At 42.1% G+C, this 24,788-nt stretch overlaps 1 protein-coding gene across 50 annotated transcripts in view; it reads left to right on the top strand.

Annotated features, from left to right (window-relative positions):
* Positions 1-24,788, top strand: part of SORBS1 (sorbin and SH3 domain containing 1) — a 162,720-nt gene that overhangs the window by 73,747 nt on the left and 64,185 nt on the right. For 29 of the 50 annotated variants that reach the window (XM_088168972.1, XM_088168987.1, XM_088168975.1 and 26 more), the window contains exons 1-3: positions 14,355-14,519; positions 23,060-23,115; positions 23,947-24,012. In XM_088168972.1, the coding sequence (XP_088025098.1) occupies positions 14,488-14,519; positions 23,060-23,115; positions 23,947-24,012 (154 nt within the window). In that variant the 5' untranslated portion in view covers positions 14,355-14,487. Of the gene's footprint in view, positions 1-6,261; positions 6,369-14,351; positions 14,520-23,059; positions 23,116-23,946; positions 24,013-24,788 lie in introns of those variants that run through there. The other 21 variants (XM_088169005.1, XM_088168978.1, XM_088168985.1 and 18 more) reach the window with 6 other exon arrangements.

The following is a 24,788-nucleotide window of genomic DNA, read 5'->3' on the forward strand; positions in this document are numbered from 1 at the left end:
TTTCTCTCTCGCTTCCCTGCTGGCGTTTCATTTTTCTTGTCAGTTTTGTAGTTCTCAGCCTCTTTGAACCGAACGTAGTGAGCATGAGATCTCGGTGAGATTTTGTTACATTATTTTTCCCTCTCTGGAATGAGGGTCTATTGTTTCCTCCTAGAGGAGTGTAATCAATGCAGTGCCTGAAGACCAGGTCACTGTGTTCGACCCTTTGCTTTGGTCACTGACCCACATTTCATTCAAACACGTTGGTAAATAGTGGTACTTCTTATGTCTCTGAGATTTATGTAACAGACACGGAAAGATTAGAATTGGAGATATCTCTTACTATTCTGGGGACCTGGGCTGCCAGCCAGTTTTACTTCTTGAGCAGCAAGAGTGTGGTTGTGAGTATGAAGGTGTGACTCATTCTCTTCCTTGACATACTTTAAAACACGCACTGAGTGGTGATTTACATGAGGATGCATTGAGGCTCTGCTTGAGCTGACAGCACTTGGTGCACTTTAATCTTACATGTGGATAGAGGAAATGAGTTAATCTGCAGTTAAATATAGAGGTGGTGAAAGAGGTGGGAAGGGGAGGGGTTGACTCTAATCTCACTTAGGTTGGGGTCAGTCGAGAGTAACCTCTGTATGTGGATGGTATTACTCTGGGCGAAGTCATATCTCACCTCTCTGGAGCTGACAGTACTGGCTAATGGAAAATGGTGACAAAGTGAGAATGTGCCCTGAGCTCTGGCATCACTGCGGTGTTGTTCTTTCTGATCACCATCTACATGTTGGTGACACCTTTTTTTTTTTTTTCTTTTCAAGAGGTATCAAGTGAATTGTAGGGGGTAATCAAATGTGTATTGCTGAAATTGCATCTCTAAGGATCTGAGAGCGGATCAGTGTACCACGTACAGGCTTGGTGATTGTTGAGATATACCATGACCTTGTTCCTTTGGATGTTTGTTTTCTCTCTATTCCCGACCTCAGTTTTGAGATGGGGATGTAGAAGAAACAGGGATGCCTGCTGTGCAGATATCCACTTCTCCCTTTGTGTGCAGATGTGCTCTTAAATTCTGCTAGACTGAGAGCTGCCACTTTACCATTCTCTCCAGCTTCCTGCATGCCTTAAGGGGTATCTTTGGGGGGGAAGCCTGTATTAATGGTTTGTATGTATTAGTTGCTTCTGGGCAATTTTTCTTCTGCAAAGTGTTGCTGGAATGCTGCCTGCTTGTATGCCCAAGCAGAAAGAGCCACACCTGAGCAAACGGGGGTGCTTTTCACCAGGTTGGCCCTGCTGCCTGTGCCATGGTGGTGTGTGCTGCCTGAACTGTGTTGGAGACAAGGGGAAATGGATTTTGCTGGATCATTTGGACAGGTAAAAGCAGTCTTGTGGGCACGGACTGAACAAACCTGAAAGAGGAATTTTGGCAGCAGCCTCTTCTGAGGAGGCAGCTCAAGCTAATCTGTTATGTGCTGGCAGTTCTCAAAAGAGTTGAACCCAGGTAGTCCATGTAAGGAATTTGCATTTGGAGGTCACATACTATATAGGTCGTGTTTGTTGAGCAGTGGGTGAAGAAAGCCACTGGTTTGCATAAGCTCACGAAGATGAAAGGTCTACCAGACAGAAAAGTTCATTTTTATATTGGAGAAAATCTAAGCCAATCTTGAGAAATCAGGATCTACCCTGAAACGTACTTGTGCCTCTTTTGTTGACTTCACTGAGAATGACATGCTTTAGCAGGATTTGGCCTTGCATGTAGATTAGTAACAGCATCACTGTTGTCTTTAGTATTTCTGTTAGCCTAAAGCAATATTCTTTGAGCCATTCTCAGAAGTCCATAGGGACAGGCTGAGCTCTGGCCATCTGTCCCTAAGCAGTCCATATTCATAGCATATAGGCCGTTTGTTTTGTAAAATCTAATAAACTATCCAAAACACAAGGATATTAGAGATGACTTATTAGTAAGTTTGATTATGATGATAATTATTATTTCTACTACTACTATTATTAATAATTTTAGTTGGCATAGTTAAAATATTATCCGAATTTTATTTTTGCTGCACTAGCTGAGGATGGCATTTTTGTTGTATTTTGGTATTTATTGAGCTAGAACTCTTGTGATGGAGTGGCTCAGGTAAGAAATTTCCAAAAGATCTGTTGATATATCTTCTGAGCTGAATGACAAGTCTTAGGACTTCCAGAGAGGAAGGCCATAACTATATCTGAGACCAAGGATAAGCATCAGCTTAGCAAAGAGTTGCTCAGGTTGAGGACAGGGACCCTTGTCTTCCCTTTGACACTGCTGCTTGTTTTTTTACCAGTACTGATGGTTGGCCTCACTTGCAGCTTTGCCAGCTGAAGGGTGCATGTGAGCACTGTGTGATCAACATTGAGAAAATAGATCAGCTTAATTTATTGTCACTGGTTGTTCAGTTTAACTTGGTGGATTCAGCCTTCTGTGCTCACTTGGACTCCTCTGCTACGAGCACTGCAGGGAGTTATAAGCTCCAGCAGGTGGGATGGTGACAAGCAGTTTTCAGGGAAAATGCCTTCAAAAGGTGGGTGTCAATTTTCGGCCTTAGAGGCAGTATAGACCATGAAAAGAGCATTGTGCTAGGAAAGCTGGAGTCACAGTTTGTTCCTGGCACTGATTCTGGTGTGATCAGGTCAAATCACTACTCATCCATGCATCTTTTTCCCCTTCACGTGTCTTGTCCATTTAAATTCCTTGAAAAGGGGCTGTCTGTTCTTATGTGAACAATGGCAAAATATAATATTTTTACCCTACTAGTTTTACAGAGCTGCTTGAATTTGTTGTTTTCTAAATGGCCTTTAGATCTGAGTATTGTTTGTTGATCTTAGTTTCCAGCTCCTTATTTTTCCATTGCAAAGCTGGTCCCACACTGATGTGTTTGATTATATTTTCATTGCCATTGTACTTGCTTTGATTTTGCAGCTCAGTGCCCAAAGCACAGAGCACTGTACAAACAACATGATGAAGTCAAGCAGGGTCAGGCCCTTTCTCCTTTTACCTTGAAAACAATGTGAGACTCCTATGTTTCTTTTGCTTGGCACCTCCAGTTCTTGAGCTGGAGGCTGTGTGTGTGTGCTCTGCCCTCCTGTTGTGTTCAGGTGTGAGATCACTTGGAGAGTTTTCCATTGCTGCCTAAGGGAGTACTGGAAGCTGTGCTGTCTGCTTGGTTGTGTGTGAGCTCAGGCTGTTAAGTGTGGAAAATTACTGCAAGAATAGCAGCATGCTGAGCTGATGTTCATGTCTTCAGTGGGTTAGTTGGGACTAGGTGTCCTTATCAGGGCTCATCAGTGTATTCATAGATCTGTCCTGCTGGATCATGCCTGGCCACTGTCTGCAACAAGACGTTTTCTCCTGTTTCTCACCTCTCCTTTTTGCAGCATTCCTTCCTCCATAGAGATGTGGTTTGAGTGTGGCCTGTGTCCAAGTCTTTTAAGATGTGCCTGGCTGTTGATCTGAAAAAGGGAGAAGCAGCAAGAGAGCTTGGTTCTGCACTACCACAGTATTGTCAGCCAGTGTATCAGTCCTTAGCATGGAATAAAACAGCCTCCAGAAACATTGGTAAAACTGTAGACCTTGTTACTTTTGTCTCATGCCCATGGTGTTCCTGCTATTCCCTTCCCATGTCATTCTGAAAAGCCTCTTATACCAGGACAGACTGAGGCTGCTGCTCAATGCATCAGAACTACACAATCTGCAGTTTGCTCTAAGCCACAGTGATTTGTCTTTAAACCCAAGATGTGTCTGGAGTTAGGGAAAATCCCTTAGTTATAAAAATTAAAGGGAAAAAAAAAAAGAAGGAAAAACTCTAAACTCTGCAGGGAAATGTTCTTATTACCAGTATGGTGAGATTTTAATTTGGTTTTGTGGGTTGTTTTTTGTTTTGTTTTCTCTCCATTTGTTTGATTTGCTCACCTGCTGCATTCATTCAGTTTTCATGTGGAAGTTGCTTTTGGAGCTCACTGAGCAGCTCAGTTACCACTGGTGCTGGTCACTGGCTTCTTGTGCAGGCAGTATCCAAGTACCTTTTGTATTATTAGAAACACTTTCATCAGACTTTTCTTTTATAGTGGAAATCAAACTCTTAAAAACAGACAAAGCCAGAACACAGCTGACTGCTAACAGAATTAAAATTAAAACATGTTGAAAACTTCTTGGTATGGTGTCCTTTCTCTCTGACACTTCCAGCTCCCTAATTTTGCTGCCATTGACAGAAAGTGAAGTACTCCAACAGCAGTGGGTATAAATTTTCTCTAAACTGAATCTTTCTGTGAGTCCTGCATAGATTTTATTCAGTAAAAACAGCTTCTTACGGTCCTCCAGGAGCTAAAGTGGGGCATATTTCCAAGGGGAAAGTTTAAATGTTTAGGTGTTACTTCTAGACTGGGGCACAGACCAGTCATAACCTTCCTCTGTATTCACTTGCTGAGCTCCCTGGCTATGTGCCAGGATAGAACCTTACTTGTAGCAATTCTGAGCACCAGAGAAGTTTCTATCCGTTGGGTTTTGTGCCATTTACTCTCTCCTCCCCCTCTCAGTCTTGCTCTCAGTCCATGTGATAACAGTTCTCTGCTTTGGGCAGCTTTTGGTAATTGGGACTCTGGCCAGCTTCAGCATTTTGCCAACTCACAAGGACAAGGCAGGTTGGGAAAGCAAACAAACTGCAGTAAATGCCAGCAGGACAGCTTCTTGTGTTGCAGGAAAACCAGGGCTTGACCTTGCCACTGGAATATTAACTCTCTCTTGCTGCATACTCTGGACATCTTTATAGGAACTTTTCTTTCCAGTACTAGCAATAGGCCTTTCAAATGTGTGTCCTTTCACTGATCCCTTTCTACTTGTTGGAGATAGAGAACTATTAGACCATCCTCAACAGAAAACTAATTTGTTTCAGCTTGTGTTTTCCTAGGACTATTCTAGTTTTATTGAAAAACTGTCATGGTTCTTCTAGGCTCATTACTTGGGGTCTTCATGTGTGTTAAAAGAAGTCTTGAGGCTTGTAAAAACATCATATCATTGGTCTTGTTTTTGCCCCATGTGTGCTGCCATGAGAATATCTAACTGGTGAGGCTTACTAGCTGACAGGCTGGTAGTACAGGGCCCTTGGAGATCCTGGTCCTGCACTGCTTGTTGAAAGAAATGTGACTTCACTCCCCTCAGATTGAATAAAACACGTGAGGATTTGTTCAGTCATCCAGCAAAGGCATCAAACTTTACTAGTTGGTGTCCTCAACCTCTTCCTAAAGTTCTTGAATACAGAGAAGTATGAAGAAGGTAATGTAGAGAAAAGTTGTGTTGCCCTCTGGAAGAACCCCTCTCGGTACAGCAGGAGCTCAGGGTGACTGGCTGACTAGTTCAGCCTGATGAATGACATGATTAAAGATGAAGGGTGTCAATACTTACCTTATAAGTCAAACTGCAAAGGCATTTCACTACAGCAGACTGCTGTTAATGTTATTGAGTGAAACAATAAAGATGCACAGCCGCCTATCAAATCTGTGTCAGGACTTAGCATTTAGACTTTACATTGAACTAGAGTTAAATAACTTCATTTAGTAACTATCAGTGCATGCAAAAAAACCATTAAAGTTTTCTGTGTGAATTCTGCCTCTGTGTCTGTCTAGCTGTATCTAACTAAGGAATTTGTCTGAAGACAACCTAATGTGTATGTTTCTTAATTTACATTTACTACCTACCCTTCCTTCTTTATTCCTGGCAGTGGGGAGTCACATTTCATGGTTGTTGATTCCCCTTGTTCCCAGCCCAGGCTCTGTATCAGACAAACCTATTCACACATCAGAGATAGCAGCATAGATGTGTGTTTACTTCTTTTTGTGTTTTGCAACCTAGTATACTAAACGAAGCTGAAATCAACAGCAATTTACATTGGTAAACAGACTGTAGGTTGGAAGGAGGGGTGAATATTTGTGCTATTCAGCTTTCCTTGCTGCTTGAGGGGGAATCTCTAACAGAAATGCAGGAAAACGGATGTGGTTTCAGCCTTCCCTGGAGACAACCATAAATACTGGTTCTCACACAGAGGATGCTAGGATGAGGATCTGGGCAGGCTGATGTTTATACTAACTATGCTATGCTTCCTGCATGGTAAGCAGAGGTAATTGTTACATCTAAAAGTAGCATTATTTCAATGAATGACTTATTGCTTTGGTACAGCCCTCTCTGTAGATGTGTTCAACGGCAGGACTAATGGCACTAAGCATTTTCTTTCTCTTTGACTTCTGCAGGTATGAGCTGTTATGTAGCAGTTGCATGTGAAGAGAAGACAGAGTACAAGTTGTTGTCAGAAGATCCTGTCCTAGGCTGGGCCTGAAAGTTCATCCAGCTGACTGGTGTGAGTAGCCTGAAAGTGAGGGGAAGGAGCATATTACTGAGTGACTTTATCCTGACTTGAGGCACCAAAATTACACTGGGAGACCTTATCCTGACTTGAGGCACCAAAATCACTTTTGTCTCTATCACTTGCAGTGAAGGAGTTTTCATCCTAGCAGCAGCCCACCTTGGTTGTGCAGCAGAAAGCTATATGATGGAAAGAGTACCACTGTATTACTGAGCCTTTGTTTGGTATGTGAGCCAGTCAAAAGCTCCAGTTCTTGAAAGACAATCTCCAAACACTGCTTTTGTGGTGACTCATGGATGCATTAGATAAAACATAGTAGTCCCAGAAAGAATTAAATTCACCTTTGCCACCATCAGATGTGTTCCTATCTGTGTTTGTGACATAATATTTACTATGTGCATTTGTTGCATCCTCCTTGTTTATTATCTGCATTTGTGACATCCTTTTATCTTTATTTTGATGCTAGTGCTAGTAAATATTCTGTGCCTTATTCCAGGTTAGAAACAGATGGAGGTAGTGGGATTTTGGAATTTCTCCTTAGGACAACTGTTCTAGGGAGCCTGTTTGTGATCAGGAAGGCAGAGGTCAAAACAGCAGTTACCAAAGACTGAATTTCTGGCTTTACAGAAATGGCACATAGAATTCTTTTTGGGTGCTTCTTTCTTTATCTGGGGTTTGTCTCTATGCCAGAGTCACATCCATATGGCATTATGATTCTCAAGGGTTGCTTAAGTTCATCTCCTTTGGGGATAACAACTGTTCCAATGAGGCTGCATCAGTCTCTTGTATGCTGAACATGCAGAGGCTGATGGTGCTGTCTTTTATGAATTACTTCTCTCTAAGGAATTAAAGTTCAAGCTGTTGGAGACGAAGCTGGAGAAACTTTTGGGATGTATCAAGCCAAATTTTGTGTCATTCTCCTACTACTTCCTTATGAGCAAAATCACATTGACCCCACTGTTGAACTGGAACAATGGGCTGTTTTACACCCAGCCTAATTATGAGCCTGTACTTTGGCTGCAAAAGGGATGGAAGCTCCCTCCCCTCAGTTTGACTGCTTTAGAAGGAAGAGAATGTGGTACTTGGTTCTCTTCCAGGCAGAAATACGCAGTCAGTCATTGATCTGGAGAAAGAGCATCTCCAAGAAGCCTTGATTCTCAGAGGCATGCCTGGGAGTCACTGTGCCTCATGCTTGTGCTATGGCTGACCTGTGTCATCAGTCAAGTGATGACATCTGCATTTCTTTCTTCCCTTATTCATGATGCCTGCTCAGTCCTACTGGCTGTCGTGTGGCATCAAGGCATAGCACATCTGTTCTTCAGGGAGTTCATAGCATTGAGTACCAGGGCCTGAGTAGCCCATATGGGACTTCGAAGGAGAACAACTTATTCTAGCTTAGGTGGAGCCCTAAATGGCCCTTTTTACATTAACTTTTTTATATGAGAGAAAAATGCATAATACATCAATGCAGTATGCATTGATCTGCAATGCCAAACAGTTCCAGGCCTGTCAAGATGGACCAAAGGCACAGAAGGGGAAGGAAAATATCTAGCCAATGCACCAGGAAACAAAGTTAATCTGTGAAAGCACAGTGGATATATATTGACTGAATCATTTGTTGTCATAGGTAAGGGAGTCAAAGCGTGGAAAATGCTGCAGTAGGTCCAAGGCTCAATAACTGAGAACAAGTGCCCTTAGTGTACACACAGAGAATGTGTTGGAGAATTGCTCTAAAGATATTCTTACTGATGGCCAGCTTTCCCAGAACCTGCTGGTCAATCGCTGCTGCCTTACTCAGTTCTGCAGTTTGTTGCTTCGAGTGGGTGCTGAATGTTGTTCTGACAAACTGCTTGCTGTAAGGTGTAACAAGTTTTCTTTCACAACTTTCCTATGGCTCAGAGCAGAATGTCTTCTAGAGGAAGGTGTTGCCCAGAATGTAATTTTGGTTCCAGCTGGTTGGTCACACCACCTCCACACTGGCTCTGCCCATCAGAGACTGTAATAGAAGTTTAATGATGCAGCACTGTGCCAGAAACCAGAGCAGTAACAGTGAGTTTAAAGAAATCAGGAAAATGGAGTTTTCATTTTTTCCATTGAATTTTTGGGAACAGATGGAGCATCGATGAGGCAGAGATTCTGGAAGGGTCTGTGTTTCAAACGTTTCCCTTAATGTCTTCCCAATCTGCTCATACATTCATAGCTCCTGCCTGTTTGGCACAGGGCAGTTAGTTTAGGATGTGAAAATTTCAACACCCCCGGACTTTCCAGAGGTGGATGTTCCCCAAGGCCTGTTTAGCTGTATTTTTGGGCTATGGAACTTTTGATGCAAAGGGCCGTGGGAGCTGCTCGTGGCCTGATGGGCAATGTCTTTGTTTACTTCATTCCAAGTCACTGAAGTGAAGGATCTGGTCTTTCTGGACAATGACCCTGGAGCATCTTAACTGAGCACTGTACTCATCCTATTAGGATCAGTCCTGCCTTTTCTAAACGGCCAATGTGTTTTCTTTGGCATTTTGTTTTTCACTTTTTTTTTTAAATCTGGTTAGAGGCCAAGAAGAATCTAATCAGAGCCCAGCAGTGCACTGAGCAGAAGTCATTATCATTGCTTAGTCATCCAGTTGCTGTTTCTTTGCTGTGACAAGAAATGTTTGTGTGTTTGGGAGTGGAGGGATGAGGGAAGATCAGATTTTCTCTTCTTCCCCTTGGAGAGGTTCAAGCACTTTTCCTCTCAATACACCTGTACCAAAGTGTTGCCCTTTGAAAACTTAAAGTAAGGCCTTCAAAACTCTGTGACAGTCACAGTTTATTGGAGAGAAATCAAAAAGAAGGGGAAATTTAAACCATCATTAACTCCTAAAGGAAATTACTCTCGGCTGTGAACTGTGAAATATGATTACTCTCTCATCAGCTTTCATAGTTACAAATGTAACTGGTTAATAATTCCAGCCAGCTGGCTAAGTTAGAATCCAAATTTCTCCTCAGCCTGGTGTTTTGGGCTGGATTTTTGCTTATTAGTGACACACACAGCAAATACATTGGACAGAACTGCTGGGACTTAGTTTCTGTGAATGCCCAGGCTTGTCTACTGGAAGACATGTTGCTTCTTTTGGCTCTGTAGTTCTGTGTTCCTGGAGAACAGAAGATCAGCTGTGGGTAGTCTGATTTGATATTCATTTGTCTTTAGCACTTAGGGTACAGGAAAAAGCATTGCAAGAAAATACTGAGATGGAGAGAGAGAGATCATAGTTTGAATTTTCTGCTTTTACAAGTTCCCTTCTTTACTGCACTCATATCTCCTTTTTTACTCTCAGCAACTTAGCAAATCGCTGTTATTGGAAGAGGCAGTAAACTCAGGTGCTGGCACAGAGATTATGCTAATATCTGAGTATTTTGGGTCTAAAGAAAAGTGAGAGAATTTTGCAAAAATCAGCCTCCTTCTGTGTCATATAGGGGGTGGTTTTTCTCCTGACAGTATCTTAAAGTTAATTTAAGCTCTACAGCACGAAGTTTAAGAGCAGTGGTGAACAGCTGGTGCCTTTACAAAAGCTTTTAATATTGATTGGGGTGTATTCTGTTACCTTCATGGTCAGTAAGCACAGCTCTGGCATAAACTGAACTTATGAAGTGCCTTTGTCCTTTTGTAGTCGAGGAACACAAGCCTGGGTTCTCCTGCCACAAGCAATGCAGTGATCATTGAGTATAATCCTTGTGTCCCACACCCCAGTTTGGCACATATGCCACAACTCCCAGCATGCAAGTTTTGCTTCCATTTTGCTGAGTGCATGTGGCAGCACAGGGTACAAAGGACTGGAGATGCTTATGTGTAGGTGAGGATGCATGCTTTGTCACTAGCATTCTGTAACTGCCATTCATTTCCTAGGACTTTCCTTAGAGTAAACATAGCTGAGCCCCAAGTATTGCCCCTATAGTGTTGCAGTTAGCAGGTTCTGAATTCCACAGAATTGCTTTGACCAGGGTCAGCAACTATTCTAGATAGAGGAGCAAGGTTATATTTTATTTTATGCATGGGAGTTAAAATAGGTCAGCAGATCAGTAGGAGCTGGAAAAAAAGTGCTGCTCAGGTGCCTGCTGAGCAGCTGATCACTCCCAGCTTGTGCTGGTGTAAGAGAGTCTGTCCAGCTCCCGTGGAGTTCTGCAGTCAGAAGACAACAGCAGCAGGTGCCATGCCTCTCACTGAACTTTGCCTTAAGATGCTGTAGATTCTGAGTGCAGGTAAACTGTGTTCCTACCAGGTGGTATTTCATTCTGTTTTAGATGAGGAATCACTAGTCTCCGTTATAGCTTATTTTCAACAGCCAAAAGGGACACTAGGCCAGTTCTTCAGTCTTCAGCAAGGAAGACAAATTCTGCATTTGCTTTTCTCAGCCATTTTAGAAGATTCTTGAGCACTTTGTTTTGTGTTCTCTCTTCTTCTCTTTCTATAGCAGGTTATGTGCTCTCACTAGATTAATACACACCTTGTTGTTACAAGGATCTCTTGCTGGCCCTTCTGTCCTGAAGACTTGATGCTACTGACAGATTAAGTTCAAAATCATCTTTCCAAGGAATTTTGCTCATTCTCTCTTGAAAGTCTGAACCCCTCATGCCATGCAGACTCAGCTGGAAGCACTTCCCGAGTCCTTGTGGAGTTGGAAGGAGCAGCCTGGCAGATTGTAGGGACTGCTGATGACAGTATTTGGTTCTGCAGTGGTGCTGCTTCCCTTGGATTTCAGCTGGGCAGGACTGAGCTGCAGAATTCAGGCTCAGGTCAAGGGGATCCGTATGTTGGGAGCTTTGGGGCAAGTAGGGCTCATCTTTTATAGCAGGGAGGGTGCTGTAATACTATCCTAACCAGGACCTGGTGGTTTTGTAACAAAGCAGGGCGAGGATGTTGGGTGAATGAGTTTGTGCTCATTGACAGTGCTGGGTGGAACTCTGGCAGCAACGTGTTATTTTGGCTGAGTTTTGTTTTGCAATTCAAACCCTGGGACTGAACTAAAAGCACTAGCATGATGTAAGTCTGCTTGCCTTCCTGCTCCATCTGCAGAATGAAGTAACTTCAATCGCTTTTGTTTAGCATTTCCCAGAGCTCTCAAAAATACCTCCTTTTCTAAACTGTATGTCACAGCACTTCCGCCTTCTTCTGGTAGCTGGAAAGCCTAGTCCCATATCATATTAGGATGGCATAAAAGAACTAGTATAGCTGTATGATATTTATCAAAAATATTTTAAAAATGTATGGATTGTGCAACAAAACTTTCCAGGGTAGTTTATAACTGGTAAAATTGCTCTGTCCAGTGGCTACTACAGCAGGCGTCCAGAATATCCTAGAACCAGTGTCTGCTTCTGTTATGCCAAAGACTTCCTTTGTTGAGAAAATTAATTTGTTCCTTTTTGCTATTTCCTTCAGCCACCACGGTGAAGCTATCTTTCACAAAGACATGGTATTATGGGGAAAAACACAGCAGAGATTGTGCAGCAGCAGATGCCAGGAAAATTGCAGTGCACATTATATTAGTACAGTGGGTTGATGGTAAAACATCAACACTTCATAAAGCTTTTTTTCCTGCAGTCAAGGTTGACTTTAGAAACAACCAAGCTCTGTGGCTCTGCAGCTAGTCAAAGCTTGCTGCTTTTGACCCAAGTGGAATTTTGTGAAAATTCCGTTTTCCAATCAAGTGGTAGTCTGTAACAGAATCTCCTCCCTCCTTGCCAAGCTGTTTGAAGATCCTCTAAGCTGGTTTCTGCAAACACCAGGCATGTTTCAAACCCCATCGTAACCTGACCATCCTAACTTTGGACCTGAGCCAACTTCTGGATGTTCCTTACTTTGCCTCTCCTTGGGTGCCATGCTTTCATTCACTAGCTGTTATTTTTACAGTATGTTTGTTTTTAATCACAGTCATTTTTCTTACCTGAAGACAAACTTTCAGGGGCTTGTTTATAAACCTCTGCTACACAGCAAATAGGGCTTCCAACTGAGCTGCTCTCATGTTCAGGCTCCACAACAGACTTGAAGGAGATCAAGGAGGTTGTCTTTGGGTTGTGAGGTGTATCTCCTGTTGCATACTGTGTAAACTGTGTTTTGTGTTGTGTAAATAAGTATGTTTCAAATAATTTGAACTGGTAATGACTGCACAGCTTACTTTGGACAATGTGGGGTTTTTTGTTGGCTTTTCTGGTTTGTTTTTGAGGGCCACGTGGGGTTAGGGTTTTTTGTTTGGTTGATTTGGTTTGCATTTTTTTGTAAAGAGCAGAGTAGGATCTGACCACTCAAAACCTACATATTATTTTCTATCACCCTTTATTCTGATGTCTGAAATTACCCCCTTCCTCCTCCACCCAAACCAAACACCCCTCAAATGTAAAGGGACTGGATTCTAAACCTAGATCCAGGCCTGAATTTTGCTGATAGTGTCTGGTATCTGCTGTGGTAGATGAAATCAAAAGCTCAGGTACAAGCTCCCCAACATTAGTCTTTGGGATATGGTAGTAAATGTGGGCTCCAGAGCCCTTTGTTTACCCTAATTAGAGCTACCAGTACCATGTTCACATTGAGATTTGGGATTGGTCTTAAATGAAGTAAAATAGAGCACCATTTCCCAGCCCTTTTTGGCCCCTTAGCCCATATACCAAGTCAGAGTTGTGCCTATTTTGGTTTACAATGAAATGCTTCATTTGGTGGGAGGTAAGTATTGGATGCTAAAGGATGTTTCGGGGAGGAAAAAGGAGAGCTTGTATTGCTGACAAACCTGAGTCAGCATCAGAGCATCAGTGTGGGTTTATATGTGTAGGTATTTGGAGACCTTTGTTCTGTGTCCTTTACTAGCATTTTGCTGAAAGAATCAGTAATGTAAGCTATGACCTGCAAAGTCAACTTTGCTCTATGCCCTTCTGCAGTCAGCAGCTCTTGCCATCTGTGTTGCTTTTTAGGTCTCATTTGAATGCTGGGATGCTCATCTGGTCATAATTTTCAGTACATTTTATCAGTCTGTAAGTTTGGCAGCAGATCAATGCCCATACGTGTGTGTTTGAGGAATCAAAATCCAGAGACAGGCTGCAAACAGAGACGCGGTGGAGTGTCACTCATGGAATCCAGTGCTGGGGACAAAGGATAGTGCCAAGAGGCTTAGGGGGGCCTCCTTCAAATTATTTCCACTATTAAATTACCACCTCCAACCTCCAAGGTCTGAGTTGAAGTTTTTGGAAGTTGTTTGTGTTGTAGACATTGGCTGTGGAAGGAAAGGCAGTTCTCAGCTGCAGTTTGCCTTCCTTGCCAACGGGCTGCCCAGGCCTGGGGATGTGTGAGTGCACCCTTGCTCTCCTACAAGCTGGCATCACCTCCACTCCAGGGCAAGTTTTAGGTTGCCAAGCCACACTGTGGTGGGACACTTCACTCTAGGGACACCCCAGTTCAGCTGATGGCTCAGAAGCTTCTTTGATGCCTGTTACAATGCTCATGGAGTGGGCATATAATACATCATAGCCATACAAGCAGTTAGTTTGCCCTTGTGTCATGTCAGGTATTTATGCTACAAATCTCGACTGCCAAGAGCAGAAACTTTAGCTGCTCCTTCAGCTCCTAGCCACTGAAATAGGATCTGCCATGTCCAGTGCTAATGAAAATCTTATTTCCTTGGCAAGTGGATGCTGCCTGATTTAAAAAATCAGAAAAGTGCTTTTTCAAGTACTTTCCCTGTAATTTAACATTAGTTTAATCCCTTCAAGGTCTTTCTGTCACTTCTGAAATGCGTCCCATACCAATTCTACCCTGGAGTGTCACCTCCAACCTTTTTCTCTTTCACTTCTTCAGCTCCAGAGCTGCAGGAAGAGACAGTGTCCTCGGTGATGACAGTGGCAGGGGAGTGACAGGCAGGCTGGGTGGGGGTGGCTGTTGGTGAGCAAGCCTAGTGACAGGATGGGGTGACTAAGAAGCAGCTGGCTAATTAAAGCACAGCAGTGGGAGGAGCAAAATATTTAAGGGTGCCAGAGAGAAAGAGAGATGCCTCCACCAATTTCTTACACTTCAGCAGCCAAGTGACTGGGCATCCCAGTGAATGGTTTTCTTAACTCTTTCGTGCCTCTTATGGAGTGAAATCAAGAGACTAAGAAAATGGCTCCATTGACTGAAAAGCCTGAATCGAGGTAAGGACACCAGTATGGTTTTTAGTCAGTTAGTCACATCTACCTCTGCTAGGCTTGCTGTGAGCTGAACTCCCAGGACTTTATATGACTTTGGCATATGCTAATATTCAATGAGTGGGTAGGTCTGGTGGGCAGTGCACACTGATTTTCAGAATGCTGCTTTCATTTGGATAGGTATTTCCAGTTGCTGATTGAAAAGAGGCAATGTCAAGGTAGTCATTACATGGGATTGTGGTCTCATTAGGGGAAATGGGCATGTCCTTGCCTCCTTACCCTAGTGACTGGATCTTTCTCCTAATTACTTTTGTGGGAAGGAGAGATTGAAAGCACTTCCTGAATGCAGATTCTGAGACAGTTACTTAGAGGAAAGTGAAGAGAATGGAGAGTTCTCAGCAATATATGAATTTATCACTTGAGGCTAGAGGAGTCAGAGGGAAGTAAAGATGAGGACTGGCTTCTGGAATGTAACTGTCTGATATTTCTGGAAACACATGGAATGTCATACTATTGCTTCACCCATCAGTTTGGTTTTCTGTGGGTGTTTTTAATAGTGAGTAGAGAAGCAGTCACTGTGTCCTTCCTTCTAGCATCTAGGTGACTCTAGAGGCAGCACAGTCCGTCAGGACTCGCAAGCCAGCGCTCCAGCCTGAATTCCCTGGCAGGCACAAGTGTGCTGCCTGGCCTTGGTTATGTGACAGTGGCCAGCCTTCTGAGTTTTGTTGAGACCATTTTGTGTCTGATATCCAGGCAGATGAATTAGTCCCCTGGCAGTTTTGTTAGCATAGCAGTGCTTCCAGGTTGGAAAAAGCTAAAGAAAATGACCCTGTCTCATTTCAGCTTGCTTCCAACTAGGCTTGTCAGAGATGTGTTGGCAGTATTGTATGCCTGGCTCCCCATGTGCTTTGGTTAGACTTAGCTCTGTGTGGTTCTCTGGAGGTTGTTGCAGTTGTGTGTAAATGAGACCAACTCTCAAACTGATTTTTCTTATTTTGAAACTATAAAAAGCAACCTGTAAGACTGATACCTGTAAGGCCCTGTTACACTATGCCAGATCAGCTAGTAGTGGATGTTGTATAAGATAGAGGCCCACATCTTCCATCTTGGTGTAAAATAAGACTATCACCTATATGTCTTGACAAGTGTTAGCTATTGCTTAGTGAGTGTTTGGACTGCTAATGCTAGAAGAGGTTGTAATTAAAAATTAACATTTGGTGTGGTTGCCACAGTGAGCACTCATTCAGGCCTGCACAATTCCTCTGCCTTACACAACTGGGAATCTCAGGATGTGTCTGGAATGATATAAGGAGGTCTGCAGCATTACAGTATCTGGTTTATATGCCAAAGGTTCATCAGAGTCTTCTCTCTGCCCTAATCTTTGTGACATGTTTGTAAACTGGATTTGAACTTTGAGACACTAGTCATTCTCTAATTAGTATTTCTGCCTAATGCAACTTCCTCTTATTTACTAGTTTACCATTTGAGAGTGTGTGATAGAGGTGAAGACAGCCTTTTTAGTCTTTGTTACACAAAATCGTGCAAGAGAAGCTTCTGGATGTTGTTTAGATGATCTAATTGATTTGTATTTATAGAATGCTATTCACTGTAGTAAATGCAATGCATTGTTTGTGTCCCTCAATCCTGCAGTCAGCTGAATGGATTCATTGTTATACATAATTAGGGCTTCTGGAATTTGGGTCTGTTTATTTACAGCAATTGTTCTGCCGAAGCACAAGTGGCCCCATATCAGAGATCTGCAGAGAGTTAGGTGCAGTACCCAGAGCAGCCCAGCTGCACAGCTCTTACAAGTAGTCTCACAACAGCTTGAACTCAATGAATCCTCCATTTCTTCCAGCTGAAGTATAAAACCAGCATCTTCTTGGCTAGGTGCGGTCATTGCAGATTGAAAGATTTTCCTTTTGCAACAAAGGTAAATCGGGTGTCATGGAACGAATTACCTTTACCTGTAAATAAATTCCAGTTTCAGTAGTTGTGTGCTCCTTATGCCAATTCCTGTGTGAATCTCAGTTAAGTGTCCTGAACAGTCCCGGGTTGTGGTATGCTGTTAGATTGTTTACAGCCTTCCCGGAGCTGGCAGCCTGAGAGCTGTGCCCAGTGAGCTTCCTTTTATAGGATGTACATCGGCTTGTTTGTAAAGTGCTTCCATCTATGAGATGTGATCATACGTATTGCAGATAAATCTGAACAGAAATCTCAACTTCTGCTGCTGTCAAGTGCTGTGCTTTGTGTCTTCTGCTAAGATGGAGATGAGACTTTATTTAAAATATCCTGGAAAATTTTGCTTTTCTTCTGAAGTATCAAAATGTTCATGTGAGCTGCTTGGGCGTATGGGTGTGGCAGAAAGGCATTTGTTTCTTCAGCTGACACCCATGGTACGTGAGCCAGGGCTGCTGTCACCATATCGCAGCCGTCAAATACTGAAGACAGAGGGCAGTCACGACAGACTCAGGAGGAAGTCAAAGCCCGGTTAGAATGTATTTAGAGTCTATTGCAGGAGAAGAAATGTTTTTGACTGCAAGGCAGGGACGTGAGCAGTTACTTATCCAGAGGGAACCGGTGATAAAACCGCATGTCAAGTATGCTGTGAGCCAAACAACCTTCTGTACAGCCATTTTCCAAGCCCTGAGTCTGCAGCAGAGCAGGAGATTGATGGCTCAAGCAGGGGCCACCTTTCATGCACGCAGTCTTCCAGGTATAAGTCAGTGTTGTTTCATGAAGGTTTAGTGGCTAGTGTGAAATTATTGCAGTCTATTTCTTTGCAGGGGGGTTCCTGTAGACATCAAATCACTGTCTGAACTAGCACTAATCGTGGAATTCATTTTAGTATACAGGTCAGAGTTAGAATGGACAAAAAGAGATGATTTACCTTTTCAGCCTTGCTGTTCAGCTGTAGGCTTTGCTCGCTGCCTTTGTGAAGTTGAGTTTAGACTTTGGCCTGTTGACTTTTTAAAGTCTTTCACTATTCGCCAGATTTTAATGAGATGGGTGACAGCATGCCGGCCAATTTCTTTGGGAATGCTTGTCTAAAGGCTTGCAAAATCAAGACTCAGAGGTGCAATTGATTTCTAAAAATGCATGGATGGGGTGAGTGCAAAGAGAAAGACCTGCTTAAACAGAAAAATTATGTTGATGCAAAACAATTTAGCTGTAACTGCTCATGAATTTAATTTAGGTCGCAGATGAGAAACAGCATTCATGCCATATGAGGAATGAGTTCTGGAGCAGGCTTCCAGGAAGAGCAGTGGAGGCGGGAAACTTCAGCAGTTTTAAGCTGGAATGTGGAGTGTTCTTGCACAGGGCTGTATGACACAGTTGCCTGCAATAGCATGGGAGTAGGCTGGATGACCCAGGAGATTCTTTTCTGCCCCCTGCTCCACAAGTGGCGACCTTGAACTGAGTTAACTCAGGTTGCAGTAAACTTTGTTTACTCTGAAGTTGATGACTTAGTTCAAAAGTATCTCTGAATTCTTAAAGCTGTATCTCCTAGTTTACATTTCCTATTATTAAGAGAGGCACATTCCTCATATATTGCACAAAAACTGGCACCTCTGTCCCAGATAACTTAATTTTGCTCATTTGGAAGGCAACAGACAGACACTATATTTAAAGAAAAAAAGGAAGCAGTACTGCATTTGAAATGTGCTGTGTTTGTTTATTGTAACAGCTGTAAGTTCCATTATTTATAAGAACACCTTATCCAAGCTGGTGTGTAATCATACCATTTGTTTCATTTAGTGAGCTTTCAGTCCTCTCTCTCTGCTGTCTTAACACTTGCTGAAGAATGTGTAGAAGCTGTTGTCTTGTACAGAATTGGTATGATTATTCTCTGTGCACTGTGTGCTTACTCATAGTATTTTCATGACTTTTGCTCTTAGGAGCTTAATGTCTTCTGAAGGAATGACATGATGTTCTCTAACCCTTAAAATAAAAATGACAGACAATATATTTCAGTATTCCAGAATAAAAGAATAATGATAGTTGAAGAGAGAGCTGATTGCCTAGGTTAACCTGAGCTGCCTGCTCTGTTCAAAGTTATTTTTTTTCTTGTCACATTTTATGTCATGCAAGGTGAGAAGTGCACAGGAGATGTGTTTTCCAGCAAATTCCTTTAAGCAGAGGAACCTGCTGGTGGGAGGCACTGCAGTGCAGTTCTTTGCCCACTTTCCAGATTTGGGACTCCATATTGCTGACATGGCTCGTTGAAGAGGAGCATTTGGGTCAGGGACACTGATGGCATTGTGGAAAAATGTCTGAGCTGGGGTGAAGCAAATGAGTGCTGTAAGTGATGTGTAAGACCTGAACAGGTGAAAAGTAAGTTTTGTGATTGCTAATCATTCTTTCAGTCTGAAAGCTTACAGTTTTTCATTTAAATGCAGTCACAAAACACTTAAAGCTCTTGTATTTAGCGAGAAAACTTAGAAAATGTAAAAAACTTGAAAATGAGAAAAATGAAGTAGTCTACATCTCAGAAATATATAAGCACAATAAGTTTTGAATGTTTATCTCATGTCTAGCAATTGTTTTAAAATCCTATGTGAGCCACTGGAGCACTCAGTACTAACAAGGGAAGAAAGGAAGTTATTTTTCCCCACACTCACATTAGAACATCAAAAATAACCACTGCCTGCAACTCTTAGCTGAGATACCAGTGACTTAAGAGCATGTGTCCTTGCTTAGAACTATTAATGAGCTGTTTGTTAGCCCTGCCTTTGTAGGGGGAGTATTCAAACCTTTAGAGCATGTGAGATAATCCAGACAGGCTGTACAGAAGTGGTTGCCACTTATCTGCATTCCTCCTAAATAGGCTTCTGAACGCACTGCTCTCTTTTCCACACCAAGTAGGGAAGGGACTGCAGCCTTGGAGAAATGTGCTGGGGGGGAAAGGGAGGAAGGAAAAGTTAAACATCTGTCTAGAGGTAGGACCGAACTGACAAGGAGTTGGTGGATGTTACGTATGGACATTGGCATGTTCAGGGTTACAACTGCTGGCTTATGCCCTGAGGAATTCATTGCTTTTCATTGTGTTTTGCATGTGTGCAGCTTTGAAGCCTTTGTTGCTATGTCTGTCACATTTCAGGAAAGGCACTAACTCCAGTCTGGCGAGGACACACTGGTTAGCTGGCTGGAGCAGGGAGCTCGAAGGAAACACTTGGGTGTTTTGCTTTGGAGTACTTTTTCAAGTATTTTTCTTTTTTTGTTTGCCTGATCTGGCAGTAGGGAGTTCTCAGATTTTAACATTGACATGAGGGTCCTCATTCTTGGTTCTCTTTGAAGTGCTCCCTTCTAAAGTACTGCATGTGTCTACAGGAATGGCTTGGCCACGTCTACAGAAAGTTCTTGAGGGGAACTGGGAGCAGCAAATTATTTCCCACCTGTTTCCAGGGACAGCCTGCCTGCCCAGCCTGGCAGGGACTAATCTGCCTAAGGATATACCATCCAAACGTGCATAGCACACTGGCTTACAGCATGTGCCTCCCCAGCTGTTACAGGCCAATACTTGGCTGCACTGGCACCGTGGAGCCAGATGTGTTATCTGGCTGTACTGCCCATCTGATCCCAAGAGCAGCTTTGGGACTGAGACAGGCCTAATGGGACTTCAGTATGTGGTTTGGTCAAGGATATGGAAGAGAGAATAATTCTGTAGCCCTGATGCAATAAGGTGCCAAATCATGTTCTCAACTCCAAACATGCACCGTAATTTTGTCAATCTAAACAGGAGTTATTTCTGCTGGCATGGAGCAGATCTGTGTGCAGATTCTCAGTTGATCAAAATCAACTTTTAAATGGAGTTAATGGAGTTTCTGGAGTTAGACCAATGCAGAGACTCAGGATTGGTTACTCTCACCCTGAGCACACTGAATCCATTCTGTGTATGGGAACTTGCACTAAGCACATGTTTGAGTGCTTGAAGGAAGCTGATTAGTTTCACAGTAAGTGAACACTGGATGCTTGTTATTTTAATTGAATTCCATAATTGCTAGTAAGTGTGGGGATATGTGGAAAAGTAATTTTTCCAGATCCAATCTAGATTTAATGAGTTTGTATACATCTTCCATTTAATTTTAGCAATCTTCTTTAACTACCACTTTATTTTTACCCTCAAATCACTTGTTTGTAAAAAGTAATTTAATCTATTAATGCTAAATAATTATGCTTCTTTTTGGTGAATTCTTTTGTGAATTCTTTCCTAAATGGTTTTCTTAATGCAGTGAAGGTCAGTGCTTCACACTGTAAGCAATTTTAAGACTTGAATCAAAAAGACATCACTGAAATCAGTTTCATGGCAGTTGTGATGTCACTGTTTATGAACAAATGAGACTTTTTGAAAGGGTGAAGCATGTGGTCACATCAGATACTGCCAATGTGGAGGGGAAGTGTTGCTCTGGCATGGCAGCAGCAGTGGACCCTGCCTTTGCCCAGACATTATAGCCAGTAAATCCTCTTTCCTCTCCTGAAAACGTAATATACTGATTTTTTTTCTTCCCACTCCTTTTTAATCTTGTATACCAGAGGAAAGCACTGCAACCTCTTGGGAATGGCTGAGTGGAAGAAATTTTGTGTTGACTTGCATGAAGCCCGTGGGGAGAGCCAGTGCTGAGTTAAAACATCTGGGTATCAGCAACCTCCTCAGCTTCAGAGAGGGGTTGATCCTAAAGCTGAGTTGAGATTTACTGCAGTATTGCCCCTTCTTGTGGTTTTCTCCTGGCCCTGTGGAAGAACTGGTATTTATCCCAGTGAGTTTAATATATAACATTTTTCTATGTCTAGAAGAGCATGATACTGCTACAAATCTCCTTAAGCTGGATAATGTAATTTTAGACTGTTTCTCTTTGATTTGCTTGAACTAAGGCATTTTTCTGGAATGGAAATGTATGGAGATCAGAAGGACCATTATTACTAAGTATGTTCATCTACATTTTCAGGCTGTGTCAACTATTACTATTTCAGGGACTCACTTCTAATATGAAATGGTAGAAACAAAAAGCAGATACTGTATGGGCAGGCAAAATCAGACAGCCAGCCTATCAAGTTGGACTCATTTTTTGTTGTTGACTGGTTTTATACTACACCCCCCACATTATATTGGATTTTACCAAGATCAGCTTGGTGCTAGGCTGAATCCTGCTGAGCCTTCATGAACCCACAATGTATATCTTATGTGAGTATTTTAGTGAAGGAAATGTTTAAACAATTAAGTGTTGGCAGCTGTTCCTAGGGGGGCTTGCTGAGGAGCCCAGATATTGTCTCATTTTATAGACTCATCTGTTACTATACTTGCTTGTTGGGTTTTCTTTCCTTTTGAGTGTCTGTTGAACATGCTCATTATATTCTGGCTGGCATGAAGCAAATGCTGATTAAGAAAGGGGATGCTTGTGGCAGGAGAACAAATTCAATTCCCTGAAGGGAATATTCACCTCTTTCAATGTCCCACTGCTGCCTCCAGTTCATGTAAAAGAAAAAGTATTTCCAACTGTGTTGTTTAGTTCCTTGTTTCCCCAAGCAATTTTTCCTATACTTCTCAGATTGGGGTTCTTGGTTTTGCATGATTTTGTGATTTCAGATGGATATTTCTGTTTGTGTCATGAAAGCCATTAATTGGTCTGGAGCTACACTTGATCCCACTTTCTTTGGGGCTAACTTTTTGGTAGGGGGAAGAGGTGGAGATTGGAACACAAAATTAAAGGACTTTAAATTCAACCTAGGACCTTTAGAGAGTTGAGAGATCTTGTCAAACACACACCTTTTTTTATTGTAAAAATGCTCTTTGGTTATTCAAACCAACATCTGTGACATTGAAACCTGTTTGCTGCAGGTATCAAGTCCCCACAGGAGTGAGGACAGATAGGCCTCACAATTGTCCTGACTCTTTCTTCTGATCCCATCTGGTATTTTTTCTCTGGGCTTGGCCATTTCACTGCCTTTGGTACCAGGAGAATAAGCTTCCAGCTTTCATGTTTCACTTACAGGAGTCTGATCCTGAAAATATCAGCAGCATTGCACAGCTGGAAATGATTGCTGTGGAAGTTATAATATGCATTTTAACAAGTGCATCTCTTCTCCATTATTACATCTTTCAAAGGATAGACTAGCTTTGATAGGAGCAGCAGATTGCCTTGAAATATGGGAATGCTCTAATTTGAAGATTTTAGTTTAAAGCTTTTAGTGTCGCTTTGATTTTTTTTAAAAATTCTTTTAAAAGGTGATTCACATTTTATATATTAGAAACCAGTTAGACTTGCACTTTGCCCTTTATAGACTCTTAGATTTAAATTACTATCTTTCACTTTCATATGAAGATTAGACTTAAAGTCTGGAAGCAGTGGTTGTATTGGGTAGAAATAATATTTAATTTCTGATCATTATCAGCAAAAAATGTGTCTGGTGCTTAACATGAGTCCACTTGGCATTAAGAAACTATGACTGTTACCTTGACTCTTGTGTTGAATGTTCAGCATTGTGTCCAGTGCTGTCTGGGCAGACATGAAACATAATGTAATCATTCTGCCTTTCACTTTAAACAGACATAAACAAAATCCAGAAGTGAAAAAGGCAAGTCCCTCTGCCACAATGAGCTCTGGTAAGTCTCTGTGTTATTTTCTACTTGCACTCATTGGCTTGCCTTTTTATTACTAGTAATATTCCTGTCTGTTTCTGATGCAATTATTCACATTTATTGCTTGAATTTTGGCCCAAAAAGTAGCTAGAAGCATCTTGAACTGAATGTAGGCCCTTTTAGCTTATTTCAGTGTGGAATATAAGAATTCAAAATTGCTGATAACCTGAAAAAATTATATGAATTTGATGTATTTTAGTAGAGATGAAAACGTAGTTTGACATTTGGATAGAAAAAATCAGCTGTTCAAAGAAAAACAAGGGAGCAGGAAATGGGAGCTGGTTGGGAAGAGGAAAACTTCTGGGCTTGTCTGGGTAACAGGCTAAATCAGAGTGAAAAATAAAGCAGATGCCAGACTTGAAGTGCCATGTGTAAGATCTGTAGAATGATATTCCCACTTAATTTTAGCATCTTAGCATGTCTCAGCTGGGGTATCATGTCCTGGTTTTGGCACAACATTTTGAAAAAAATGTGAACTATTTGAAGAGAGTCCAGAAAAACACGACCTGGGAATTCAGTGTAAGCACTGATAACCTTACAAGGAACAGGTTGTATTAGGGTGGTGCTGGAAGTTTGTAAGAACTCGTTAGGCAAACATTTGTCAGGGGTGACAGAGGTAAATTTGTTTCATTCATGGTTCAGAAATAGGGCTTTAGGTGACCTTTGGAGCTTCCTTCTTACACTGTCTCCTATGTTTCCCTGAATTTACAAGAGCCAGTTTTATTCGTGTCAGCTGAAGACCTTGTGGACTTGCAAAAATCTTTATTGAAAACCACTTCTTCATTTCTCTTTTAGAACATGAAGAAATTGATGTTGCAAAAACTGTTGTCAATGGGCTGAGCAGCAATGGACAAGAAAAAGGTGGGTTAAAATCTCCAGAGACACCTCCACAGCTCCTCCTGCATGTTAGCTGGTGATGTGCTTGATTTTCCCAGAAATTCACTATAGTGGGGGCTTCCAAATTGAGTTCACTTGGCGACTGACACAAGAAAAGCCTTGTACTGCACCGTGCTAGTAGCAGCATTTCTTAGCTCAACAAGTGTTCTTTGTCTCTTTAAAGTGGCAGGCTGGACTTGCCTCTTTGTGTGTTTGTAGTGCTGTTTTGAGGAGAGCTGTACACTACTTGTGAGCACCTGCGAATCGGTGGCTCAGTGAGCTGAGACAGCCTGGGCTTGTGGTGCCTGTGTGTGAACTGTGTTCACTTCAGGGACAGGTGAAGGTTTGAGTCTGGGATTAAAAGGCAGGAGCCAACCATTTATGTGATGAAAAAAAATCGAAACAAACCAGTCTTCATGTTAAAATCAGCACGTTTGCAGTGTGCTTTATAGCATTCAGTTTTGTAGAGTGACTGTGTCTGTTTTGGCAGGAAGTATGTGGGTATGGGTTGATTTTTCTATTGGTTTAATTTCCTTTCTTTTCCTTTGATGCCTTTTTCTAGTGGTTAGTATTTTGACTGCATTGTGGATGGATGAATTCAGTCTGTTTCAAAGCAGAACAGAATCAGGATTGTTTCCTAAGCCACAGGCTGTTTGATTTGGGATCTGTTATATTCACAGGGTCTCTACTCAGGAAGAAGTACGGAAAACATGGTTTGATTTGGGTTCCTATTTTATAAAAAAAAATTTTAACAATCCTAT

The sequence above is a fragment of the Sturnus vulgaris genome, chromosome 8 (genome assembly GCF_052056855.1).
Source record: "Sturnus vulgaris isolate bStuVul1 chromosome 8, bStuVul1.hap1, whole genome shotgun sequence".
In the NCBI taxonomy this organism is placed as follows: domain Eukaryota; kingdom Metazoa; phylum Chordata; class Aves; order Passeriformes; family Sturnidae; genus Sturnus; species Sturnus vulgaris.